The sequence below is a fragment of the Babylonia areolata genome, chromosome 22 (genome assembly GCF_041734735.1).
Source record: "Babylonia areolata isolate BAREFJ2019XMU chromosome 22, ASM4173473v1, whole genome shotgun sequence".
In the NCBI taxonomy this organism is placed as follows: Eukaryota; Metazoa; Mollusca; class Gastropoda; order Neogastropoda; family Buccinidae; genus Babylonia; species Babylonia areolata.
The window spans coordinates 42,337,966-42,350,802 of NC_134897.1; the positions used below are offsets into that span (position 1 = coordinate 42,337,966).

A 12,837-nucleotide genomic window follows, 5' to 3' on the forward strand; every position below is an offset into this window, starting at 1 on the left:
TGTAATCACTGAAAAGATGTGAGAAGTGAGCCAGATTTCTTTTGATCACAGACAGTAACCAGCTACCAGCAACTGAAAATAGCACCTCCTCCACATATGACTGCGCTTCTAAAATGTCCTCAGAAATGCAATAACATACAGCAGAGTCATCAGCCACAGGTGCAAACAATACAGATATCACAACATACCAAATCATCTACACAATGGTATGTCATGTTAGTGTAAGCACTCACAGGTTTTACTGAATACACAAACATACAAATTCACACACAGACACAAACATACATTTCTGCAGTGGCTCCATTCAAAATTAAACCCATTGTCTTCTCGGGTAGTTTTCAGCCGAAAGGCAAGCTGTGACTCAAAACTACAACAGTCCTACATACTGATTACAACTATTTCCTTAAATTTGAAAAAAATGTCATCAATACGTAAGATGGAAAACATAAGGCAAACTACCCATGATACATTAACTTTTACAATTCACAAGCCATTATCAAAAGGAATATTTTTAATACTTTCAAGCTGAAAGAAAACATACAAATAGTACCTAGCAACTGACAACTGGGAAAAGTAAATACAATCATAATGCTAAGCTGAAGACTGGAGAGATCAGGCGAACCAATTAATCAAACGAAACTCTTGTACCTGCTTTATGTATCCGGTCTGTTTCCAACCCAACCACAAAATGTGTGAACCAGCATGTCTATCAGCCTGTCTATTCATCAGTTCCCCCCAACTATCTTAACTTTACACTTATACAGAGATGTATATCACTTCCTGCCAAAACGCTTTGCACCACCTAAACCATCACAGGGGGGCTTGCTCAAACCCTTGCCACTCAAGGCACAAGTTGTCATTAAAGGCACATGCTGACACGAAGCAGCCTGTAACACAACACAGGGCTGCTTGAGATTAAAATTCTCTCCAGTCTTCAATTTGCACATTATCTCCTTATGAGTTCCTTACAACATGTGCTACAGATCACTTTTCTAAATAACATACATGTGCTAACTGCAGACAACTGCACAGTACAGCTGCATGTGGCATGTCCACAATTGTTTGGATTGAGTTTCTAGATATAATGACTATAAATCTTTCATCACATTATCAGAAATTCATAATCACTTGAAAGTTAAAAACAATGAAGTATAATAATAAACTGGTATTCATAATGCTTTTGACTGGTTTTCATGTGAAAAAAAAAAGAAACAGAAAATCTAAATATACAGGAAAGGGATTTCATAAATCACAAATACATATGCATCTGTATAGACTGCTGCATATCTGCTATTTAAGGAGATAAAAGTGCTGAATCTTTTCCACTATCTGAAAAAGAACACAATCAATCAGTATAACAAAGTAAAATAGGCAAGTGATAAAACAACCCAATCCTGAGCTCACAGCAGCCACAAAATCAAATGAACTTTAATTTCATGTTCATATTACAAACATTTTAAATGAGCAATTTTCTTCTTGTACTGTTGAAGAAATAAAATCAGATCAAAGTTGTAATGCACTTTTTGACAGCATGCGCTTGCATTGCTCAGTGCTTTTCTGTCAGTACAGTCAAGCAAATCAACAGAATACTTATTGAGTACTTTGTTGCAATATGAGGTCATATACACACACAGCATGCATTCACATACACACGCACATTCACTTAGAAAGTATGCAGATTCAAGTGCAAATCACATGTATTCCCTTAATCTCAACCTCTTGCAGAACTCAAGATGTTAAGTAAAAAATACCAAATAAAAATAAATGTTTCATCCATCTTTTATCAGACAGCACTATGATGGACAAATAAACAAACAAAAGTTCACTTACCTGGCTACATAACAAGCCCACAATGCTAAATACAACAGCATAAAAATGCAACATCAGCATTAAAGTCAGCCCACTCACTGTTTCAACTATCCACTCAAATCGTAAGTCCACAAATATACCATAAACTGGTCATGGACACCCGTAAGGAACTTTATTTTTCAACTCTGGAACTAGGGAATAACAACAGCAATGACAAAAAATACAACAAAAACACGAGAAATCAATGTCAAATTCTGATGAAGCGAAGTATAAAAAGAATTTCAGCAAGATGACAAAATATTCAACAACTTACTGTCTGGATAAGATTTTCAGCCAGCTGTTTTGCTTGCTGCATTCCTATGACTGCGGGATGCCTGAAAATTGAATGATGAGTGTGTTCATTTAACAGAAAAACAAATAATTTTGGACTGACTTTCTCAAAATACTTCAACCTAAGCTAAACACAAAAAAAACTTATTTAATTACAAAAACTGTTTAAGTACATTAAATCACTATTGAAAATAGATTTAAAATACAAAAGCAATTCAATAACATTCAATCACCAATGCACTGAAATACCCCAATTTTTTTCTTTTTGTACTGACTGTATTCTCAATCAAACACACACACACTCTACTGATAGAACTGCAAGCATGACATAGAAACTGCCCATTAAGAAGTCACTCACTGCAATTTTTTTATTTTTGTACTGACTGTATTCTCAATCAAACACAAACACACTCTACTGATAGAACTGCAAGCATGACATAGAAACTGCCCATTAAGAAGTCACTCACTGAATGACAATGTGCATAGGTTCAAATGGTTCCCTTCCCAGTGCAGGGTCTATGAAACCAGAGCCTTTCCCTCTCAGCATCACCTTGGATCCTGTCTCGGTCTCAATGTGCATCAAGTAAGACCCCTGTTACCACAGTCAAACACACAGCATAATTAGAATGCAAGTTAAAATGAGAAACATGTAATGAAAACAGTAAAATGTGAACACATATACCAACAACAGGCAAAGCCTTAAGGGTTCATATGTGATTCCCACTAGTTTATAGGCCAGCGGATTACATTTGGACATGATCGGTGGGTGAGGGGGAGGGGGGAGTTGAAAGCACACACACACACACACATACATAAAAGGCATCAAAAACATTCATCACTGGTCATGAAAACAAAGCCATCCCTAATGTTTGCTTTAATATATCATACATAAATGTGATAAACTACTTTCAGTCCTGAGCTAAAATATAGCAGAAAAGACAAAATTACAAACCCAAACCTCTGAACTTCAAATTAAACCATGGGTTACTGGACATATAAATCACAGGAAGACTTACCCCTGGCCCCAAAAGCTTTCCCTTGACATCAAAATTGGGAGGGGCATGCTCCAGGCCAATGAACAGCTTTTCCTCCAACACAGTTATCTGTCATCATCAAAGAAGAGTCTACTTTTAGAACACCATCAATCGAGCACACTGCAGTGGAAGAGGAGGAGAGGGGTCCAGACTCTTCTACACACAACCAATAAACAGTGCATTACTGTGAAAATAAAAGAGACAATAACTTTCATTGACAGATTCCAATCTGGTTTAGATAATGCCATTATTCGGAAAACAAACAGGTGCACTTCACACGTTCCAAATAAACTTTTTTTTCTCGTGAAAACGAGGATGTGAGCCTGATTATAAGCCAGAAATGACAGTAAATAAACCCCAACAGAGCTGACACAACCCACCTGACAAACCCAGTTCCTAGCGTTCACCTGGGTACACACCTGCTGCATTTCAGGAGGGGGCTGCACAGGGGCTGCCAACATGGGTGGGGGCTGGTGGACTGGGGGCATCTCCAAGGTGGGCACAGGCAGCATGGTGGGGCCATGGTTCTGGGGTGGGGGCTGGTGGGGTGGGGGCATGGTCAGCTGGGGCTGAGGGACAGGGGGGCCAATGGCGGAGGTGCGCACCAGCCCCCCACCTGTCGCCCCCCCCCCCCTGCCCCCAGTCAGGATTTCATTGATGCGAGCAACAGCAACTGGAAAACAAAAAACAGTTCTTTTCAGATTCACACTCAAACCTTTATGACTATTCAAAAAAACATATATATATATATATATATATATTCATATACATTAAAAAAAAATAAAAAAAAAAAAAACTGAATGCAAATTTTTTCCTTATAAAGTCAGAGACATTCCCCCCCTCTACTTAATCTACTCCTCTTACCAGACACCCAACAACATCAGATCAAAGACCTAAGAAAATAAGGAGAAAAACAATCAACTAATAAACTAGCTGCACTGCTGCTTTTCAAACCACAGCACTAATCTAAGCCATGAACATTCCAAACAACTTCTGACATACCTATACTAATAATCATTTTTAACGTGACAGCCTGGTTTTCAGATGAACTGTAAATTAACATTTCAATGCACAAAAACAAGAAAAAATTAGATAAATTCAGCTTTATCTGTTTTAACCAGTATCATCCACTCACAGAAAAAAAATCACTGACCATTAACAGAATCTTGGGTTGGTCCTTGGACGAACAGGTATAAAGGTCTCTCACTGCAACGAAACCTATCACATCAAAATCACAATATCCATCTAACCATATCAAAATAATATTCATACATTGTCATAACTGGTACCAGTATACTGCTTTACAATTATGCTGAAATATTCGATTTAATGTCACCAAATGGTCTGACAGACTCACATTTTTTCCCCATGACATTTCTAAATGAAAGTTTTCACACACATACACAAAATATACGTTGTTTTCTTTTTAATGATAAACAGATAATAGTGGATATTCCAAGATACAGGTAAAATATGCAGTTTTTTGGGTGTGCAGATGCAGACCTTATTACCCCTTGACTTTTGTTACAATTTTAGTAAGTGGTGTAGCCAAAAATCTGAGGCAACAAAATCATAAAATGCATTTTGTGATTCACTGACCCCATGTTCTTGCAGTCATGTAGGCTTGGAATTTGTACTTCAAATGTTTACAAAATACCAGGAGAGTGAAAGTTGATTTTTTAAAATGTAGTAATTCTGTCAGTATGAGCAGAAATTGAGATAATTATCCAACAAGTTTAAAAACACAGCAGTCCTACCTGCCATTATTTTTCATTTTTTCCACAGGTGTCATATAGCGACCTCTGGTAGATACAGCAGCGCCACTGAACTTGGTTATCTGGAAACAAAATGGCAATTATTCAAACAAATATTCACCATCAGTTGCGAGACGAACAATTACACAATAATAACAAAAAAATATCAAATTCCTTTTGTATTCATTATTCGCATCTATCCATATGTAAACCACAAGGGCTTGCCTATGAATACAGTCAGTATGTTTTACAAACAACTTATTTACAGTGCTACCTTTATAACTCTTGCATTATAGAAATCCGATTGATAAATGATGAAACAAGCAAGCAGCAGATCACTGAACTCCCTTTAGTCAAACGCATACTTTCTGCCAATTAATCTGATGTTACAAAATATTACCATTGACCACAAGCTGCCAAAGCTGTCTTGCCTCGGGGATCAGCTACATAGCACGAGACATAAATTCAGATCCCCAAAACCCCAAAACAGGCGTGGCAAAAGAGGTGGGAAAAGATTGTGCTTAGGTAGCAGAATGACAAAAGCAGAGCGGCTGTCAAAGAAATTCTTTAGAATCGGCAGTTGGAATTGTTCCAGCGCGAGAATGAGAATCTCAACAATTGAGAAATTGGCATATGATTTTGACATGTCTCCAAGAGACCAGGACAAGTGCAGACAGACCAATACATTTTGAAAATTTCACAGTTTTTCAAAGGAATGAAGGAAGAGGAGTAGCAATCATAATGAACAAAAACCTAAAAAACAAAGGTTCCACCATAAATCTAGAGAAATGGTGTAGCAACTCATGTGAACTAGTGGGGGTGCGTCTTGAAAAACCTGACGGAATTCACAAAAGCATCGTGTTCATCAATGCCTATGTTCACCCAGGAACCTGCACAAGAAAAGAGGATTAGGCCTTTTTGGAGGAAATAGAGAACGAACTTGGAGACTCAGTCATTATCTGTGGAGACCTCAATGCAAGATCGAAGCTATGGGGCCAGCGGAACACCAACCCACAAGGTCTCGCACTTGAAGGAATGATAGGGGAAATTCTTCTTAGCCCATTAACAACCATATCCCTAACTCGCCTTGGAACAAGACAAGGGGACAGTGACAGTGTGATCGACATTGCTCTAACATCTCCAAAATTCAGAGCAGAAATGAATGCAGAGACGCTTCCACACCAAGGCAGTGACCACATCCCGGTAGTTTTCAGTCTACAGAAACTGTCAGATAAATGCTGTATGAAACCGCGCGATCCATTTCAGTATGAAACCAAAGAGACAACCGTCATCGAAAAATTAAGACGCAGAAGAAACAAAAGAACAGCACCGAACAGGATGCAAACTATTCAGCCCCCATGGTGGAATACCGACACACAGAGAGCCTGGAGAGAAAAACATGCGGCTGTCAAACTTCGGCAAAAAGAAAGAACAAAACCATCTCCGGACAAAGATACTGAAACAAAAATGAAAGAAAAATCTAAACAGTTTGAAACCATTTCTCAAGAGGCCAAAAATGACAAGTGGAAACAGTTTTGCGAGGCACTTAGTTATGACTCAACACTGACCGAGTTCTGGCAATTTTATCGTCGCATGGAAGGGAAACAACCACCCCAGACATGGTAGACACTGACGGAACCAAGCTTAAGACAAACGAAGAAAAAGGATCCGCCCTGCTCAAACGTTTCATACAACAGAGCGATCAAAGAAACTTAGATGAGAAAAAGAAATATGTTGAGGAGTTAAACCAAACCCTTATGCAGACTGGACCTAATGATGACTTGACAATAGATGATCTAAACGAAGCAATAGCTAAATGCAAGAAAGAATCAGCTCCTGGCCCAGACAAAGTTCGCTACTCGGACATCAAGGAACTATCGGAAGAAGACAGAAGCAAACTTTTCAATCTATATCAAAACAGTTTCCACAATGGACATGTGCTGGAGGACTGGACACACAGCTTCTTAAAACCCATACCAAAACCAGGAAAGGACCATCATCAGGTAAGCGGCTACCGGATCCTAACCATGCAAAACATTGCTGGAAAGCTCATGGAATGCATGATAGCCTGGAAACTTGCAAGGGATCTTGAACACAGGCACATTCTCCCTTCAAATCAAGGTGGTTACAGAACAGGCAAGTCCACATGGGAAAATGCAGCTGCTTTTGCATATGAGGTGTATGAAGGATTTCAAAGGAAAGAAGAAACACTAGCAGTAGCAATCGACCTTGAAGATGCCTACAATAAAGTCCAGTTTGCACACCTCATGGAGCTGCTGCTAAGGTATGGAGTAAGTTTGACACTGACAAGATGGACAGCAGCAGCGCTTCAGGAAAGAACCGTCGTCCTACGCCTTGGAGATTGGATGTCTGCACCTTCTAAACTATCCATGGGACTGCCACAAGGGTCTCCGCTCTCTCCTGTCCTCTACAATGTCTACACGAAGGGCCTTGCAGACTTAAACAACAATGGAATAGCTCGGGTGCATACTCTTGCGGATGATGGCCTTGTCTTCAAAACTTCGAAAGATGCTCAGGAAAGAACTAAAGCCGTCCAGAAACAACTAAACAATATTGCTCAATGGTGCAAAGACACAGAATCTTCCATCAATCCAGCGAAAGCCCAAACGTTGCTGTGCACCCTCAACAACAGAACCGCAAGCAAATCACCACCTTCTGTGTCATTCGATGGGATTCAGATCGAGAAAACTGAATGCCTATGCTACCTAGGAATACACTTCGACAGGATGCTGACCTTCAGAAAACATATGGAAAATACTGTTCTCAAATGCAAAAAGGGCCTTTCAGTCTTAAAGGCAATGGCAACCAAAGGTATTGAATAACGCCACCTCTTCCTGCTATACCAATCACTCGTCCTCAGTGTGATGACTACGGACTTGGGCTAACAACACCGTCTCAGAGCAACCTCTTAAAATTAGAAAGAGTTCAAAATGAAGCTATGAGGCTGATCCTTGGAACAACAAAAGACACGCCCACAGAAACCATGCGATACCTGCTTGACCTTCCTTCAGTGCAGGCCAGAAACAAGTTAGAACAGGTCAAGACCTACTTCAAAGCATTAGAAAACCCTCAAAACCCACTGCATGACGCAGTCAAAGAACCAAAAGGCAGCCGTCTAGGACGAGGAAGATCATGGATGGGGCAAGCAGAAGACACAATCCAGCAAGTATGCCGACTACAAGACCTGAAAGAAACAAAAGAATGGGAGAAAAACCCCGAAAACCTCAACCATCTATTCAACACAGCCATTTCACCCACTCCAGGAAGACATTGTCGGGAATGCCCAGAGGGTAAAACTGATGCGGAAGTGAAGCTACTCATAGAAGAAAACAGTAAAGAAGAGGACATCATCATATACATAGATGGCTCAGTCACCAAAGACCAATCCGGTTGGGGATTCACTGCGAAACAAAATGGAAAAACAGGGAAGAGAATGCTGCCTACAAAGTCACAACCTCCAGCCTAACGATGGAAGTTGAAGCTGTGACACATGCCCTCCAGTGGCTATCGTCCATCCATGCGCCCGGAAACCAACATGTCATGATTCTAACCGACTCAATGAACCTCATACAGAAAATTGAAAACGGAATGGGAAGCCCAGAGTGGCATAAGGCAATGCGCAACTTTCAGATTAAAAAACTCACATGGTCATACTGCCCGGGACATGCAGGTGTTCAGGGAAATAAGCGAGCTGACAGACTTGCTGGTAACGCAACACCAACGAGCGGCATACATCTAGGAAAATTGGAAATCCTCAGAAAAGTCAAAGAATATCAAAAAGAACAGGTACAAGGCCATCACACCATCGATCGCCTCAAAGAAATAAAAGCAGAGAGAGGGAGCGGCCGTAAGTCTAACATGAAAGGTAGAGCACGATGCTTTGCAAATCAAACAAATATCGGCATCATTTCCAAACCAACATTGCGCAAATTTCTTCAAAACGGAACAGAGTCTCTGTGGGCTTTTCTAAATCCAACAGACTGAGCAACACACTAGACGCCACGTTCTTGGCATCAGAGATCTTTTCCCATCCCTCTTGCGGCCAATCAGTGGCAGCCTCTGTGCGTGTGTGTATGTGTGTGTTTGTGTGTATGTGTGGGTCTGTGTTTTTGAGTGCGTTTGTGCATGCGTGAGAGTGTAAGTGTACACAAGTGTCAGGAGAGTTCTGTGCATGTGTGTGTGTGTGTGTGTGAGGGGGAAGTGGGGGTGCAAGGAGGAGGTGGGGTAGAGGATGAGGTATGTGAGTGTATGCATGCCTACGCTGTGGGAGCAACAGGATATTGGAACGTACATATTATATTTCTTTGTATATATGTGTGTGGGGTTGGGGGTGGGAGATATGGGCGTGTGTGTGTGTGTGCTTGTACAAGTAAGCTTTCATCTCTGTGTGTGTGTGTGTGTGTGTGCGTGCGCCGCGCGCGCGTTTGCGTTTGTGTGTATGTGTGCCGTGGAAGCTGCGATACATAGACTAGAAATGAGTGTGTGGAGGAGGGGGGTAGAGAAGGAGCAGGGTAATGTGTGTGTGTGTGTGTGTGTGTGTGGTGTGCGTGCGTGTTGGAACTCATGTACGTTTATATGCATTTGACTATGCTTTCAAATCTGTGAAACTGCATGTTTGGTGTATATCTGTTATGCATGTGTGGGTGTATGTGTGAATATGTGTCTTCATGTTTTACATTCATTTGCTTATTTATCATCATTGTTGTCTTATTTATTTATTTATTTATTATTATTATTTTCATTACTACTACCTTTTGTTTTTATATCATAATTTTCATTACTACTACCTTTTGTTTTTATATCATAATTATTAATTTATTTATTTATGTACGCTTATCTTTTTTTTTTTCTCAAGGCCTGACTAAGCGCGTTGGGTTATGCTGCTGGTCAGGCATCTGCTTGGCAGATGTGGTGTAGCGTATATGGATTTGTCCAAACGCAGTGACGCCTCCCTGAGCTACTGAAACTGAAACTGCCAAAGGTCCACAAAAGGCAATCACAAAACTGGCTTTTTTTTTCTTTCTATAATTCAAATCCCATAATATGAATATATTACCAATGGCAGTCTCAACACATGATGATGATTACCTCCTCCTGTGTTGGTCCCCTTGTGAGCATGTTCCTCATAGACAAAGGGGCATCGTTGATTTCTACCTCGGCAGCAACCATGTTGTTTGGGTTTACCTGAAAATGATAATCCTACATAGCACATTGAGCAACTGAAAGATCATTGTTTACTCATGTCTGGAAGGATATAACATACAATAAATAAACTGACAAGCTCAAAGTAACATGAACCTCCATAACAAATATGACTTAACAACACTATCACTTTGTGTTACCATTGACTATGCCTTAGTTACAAACGCTTTTCTGTTGTTCATTCCAAGACTTAAAACAGTGGAATAATCCAATTTATACTAAGCCAGGTAAATATTCTATTCCTTACACATTAATGTACTTAGCTATTTTGCAAACCTATAAAAAGTCAAATAAAACATTACCGGCACTCATCACCATATTTCAGAGCAAGATCCACACATTTGCATGCAGTGACAGACCCATTTTTTGGCTAACTCTTTGTCTGGCAGTGCACACACCACCGCAGAAAAGGTAAAAACAAAAAACAAAAAGAAACAACTATATCATTACAAGATTATTCAACCTTTTTTTTATTTACATTTTTCTAAGAAGTATATAGAAAAACAATCTGCTAAGATTGTACACATACCATGATTTTTTTTTTTGATTTTTTTTTTTAATGATTGACCAGTTAGTGGTGAAGATTTATCTTACAGATATACAATATGATGTACTCTTCATTACCTTTTTCTGATTTTGTGGGTGATTGTGTATTTGGTTTGGTCGAAGTTTGCCCTTGGCAATAAGCATAGCATTCACTTTGGCAGCTGCTTCTGCAGCAGCTTCTAAACTACTTTTCTCCTGATGAAAATGGCTGGGAATAAAATTCCTGCAACAAACAAGGAACAAAATGATTACTGGGTTCAGATTATATTTATAATCAAATAATAAATAAATGAATCAATCAATAATAATAAAAGTTGCATTAATTATAATCATAATAAGAAGAATATAGTAATTAAGCTCTTCCTTGTGTTAGGGAATTCTGAAGATTCAGGGGTAATACTCTTAGAATTCTAGCACAAGCACTCAACAGCACCGTGCAGAACATTATGGATTTCACAATATGCTGTCCTCCATTTCTTCAGATAACAGCCTTCATTGCTAAAACCAGACACTGTACAATGGAATGCCATCGAAAGCACAAAAATAAAACTAGAATATATGCATAAGATCGAAAAAACGAAGCCAGCTGTTTGCACATTCTACCTCTCTTGATCACCTTAGTTGCTTGCAAATTCAAAGTGCCAATCAACTTCCAGAGTAAGCATCATGTGATGTGCCTCTATAAGTCATGTAAGCATGGAACTCTCCAGGGGTCTGCAGGCTGTTATTTCATTACAATTTTCATCCCTAAAGAGATGGGCCCAATAGCCGAGTGATTAAAGCATTGGACTTTCGATCTGAGGGACCCACATCCGAATCTCAGTAACAGCGCCTGGTGGGTAAAGGGAGATTTTTCCGATCTCCCAAGTCAACATATGTGCAGATCTGCTTGTGCCTGAACCCCCTTCGTGTGCACATGTAACCAGAAGATCAAATATGCACATTAAAGATCCTGTAATCCATGTCAGCATTTGATGGGTTAAGAAACAATACTATACCCAGCATGCACCCCACCCCCCCAACCCCTGAAAACAGAATATGGCTGTCTACATGGCAGGGTAAAAGCTGTCTTACATGTAAAAGCCCACTTGTGTAAAAGTATATGACTCTTTTTTTTTTATGAGTGAATGAAGAAGAAGAATCTCTAAAGAAAATGAAAAGCTGGGGAAAAAAATCTGCAATTTTCAGCTTCTTATTAAGTTATTTGGCATCCAAATTCCAATTAATTATCAACCACTCCTTGCACCTGCACACTTTAGTCAAACATAATGAGCAATATATACTCACACACAAAATAATCCTGAAATGGGGGGAAAAGATACATATTTGAGACTGGTGGGCAATATGAGTAGGCAACTGCTTCAACAGAATAAACAAGACAGAAGACAATGAAGAAAGAGTGGAGGTGAGAGACAGGGAATGATGGATTGAGCAGGTTGTGATAGTGCAACAGGGTAAGACAGATAAGTGAAATAGGGAAGGCAGGGCGGAAGGGAGAGAGAGGGAGAAACAATTCCATTTTATGGGAAAAAAAGCTTGAGAAAGAAAAGCCCAAATATTCACAAAAGCAATACACAATAACACATCAGCATGCACAAAACAAAGATTTATATTATGAGAGAGCGAGAGACACTCAGAGACAACAGCCAGATGGACAAAGGATCAAAACAAACACCACTGATTGTGGGAACAGATCTAACTAAACAACAGTATAATGCATTTCTTATATATATATATATATATATATAACAAAATAAAAACTAAACAAGATAAGGATTCAACAGATCACCAGGTCCAGATGGAGTACACCCCAGGATTTTAAAGAAGACAAGGGATGCTCTTTCTTTTCCTTTGAAATTCTTATTTGATAGAAGTTTGAAGGAAGGAAAGGTACCACTACCAGACAGCTGGAAACTAGCAGAGGTCGAACATATTTTCAAAAAAGGTAATACCAAACCAAGGAACTACAGACCAGTTAGTCTTACATCTGTGGTATGTAAAACTTGTGAAGGTATTATCAGAGAAAGGCTGAATAAGCATTTAATTGAGAATAATCTTTTATCAAATTACCAGTATGGATTTACATCTGGAAGGTCTTGTGTTACACAGTTATTAAATATTATTCAAGACTGGATGACAAT

The 12,837-nt window shown here is 39.5% G+C and overlaps 1 protein-coding gene across 3 annotated transcripts in view; it reads right to left on the reverse strand.

Annotated features, from left to right (window-relative positions):
- LOC143297230 (uncharacterized) overlaps positions 1–12,837 on the reverse strand; it is a 34,532-nt gene that overhangs the window by 19,267 nt on the left and 2,428 nt on the right. For 2 of the 3 annotated variants that reach the window (XM_076609463.1, XM_076609466.1), the window contains exons 2-9: positions 10,775–10,919; positions 10,037–10,132; positions 4,931–5,010; positions 4,327–4,391; positions 3,593–3,846; positions 3,156–3,242; positions 2,607–2,731; positions 2,123–2,183 (exon numbers count right to left, since the gene is read on the reverse strand). In XM_076609463.1, coding sequence (XP_076465578.1) covers positions 2,123–2,183; positions 2,607–2,731; positions 3,156–3,242; positions 3,593–3,846; positions 4,327–4,391; positions 4,931–5,010; positions 10,037–10,132; positions 10,775–10,919 — 913 coding nt within the window. The remainder of the gene's footprint in view (positions 1–2,122; positions 2,184–2,606; positions 2,732–3,155; positions 3,243–3,592; positions 3,847–4,326; positions 4,392–4,930; positions 5,011–10,036; positions 10,133–10,774; positions 10,920–12,837) is intronic. The other variant, XM_076609464.1, reaches the window with a different exon arrangement.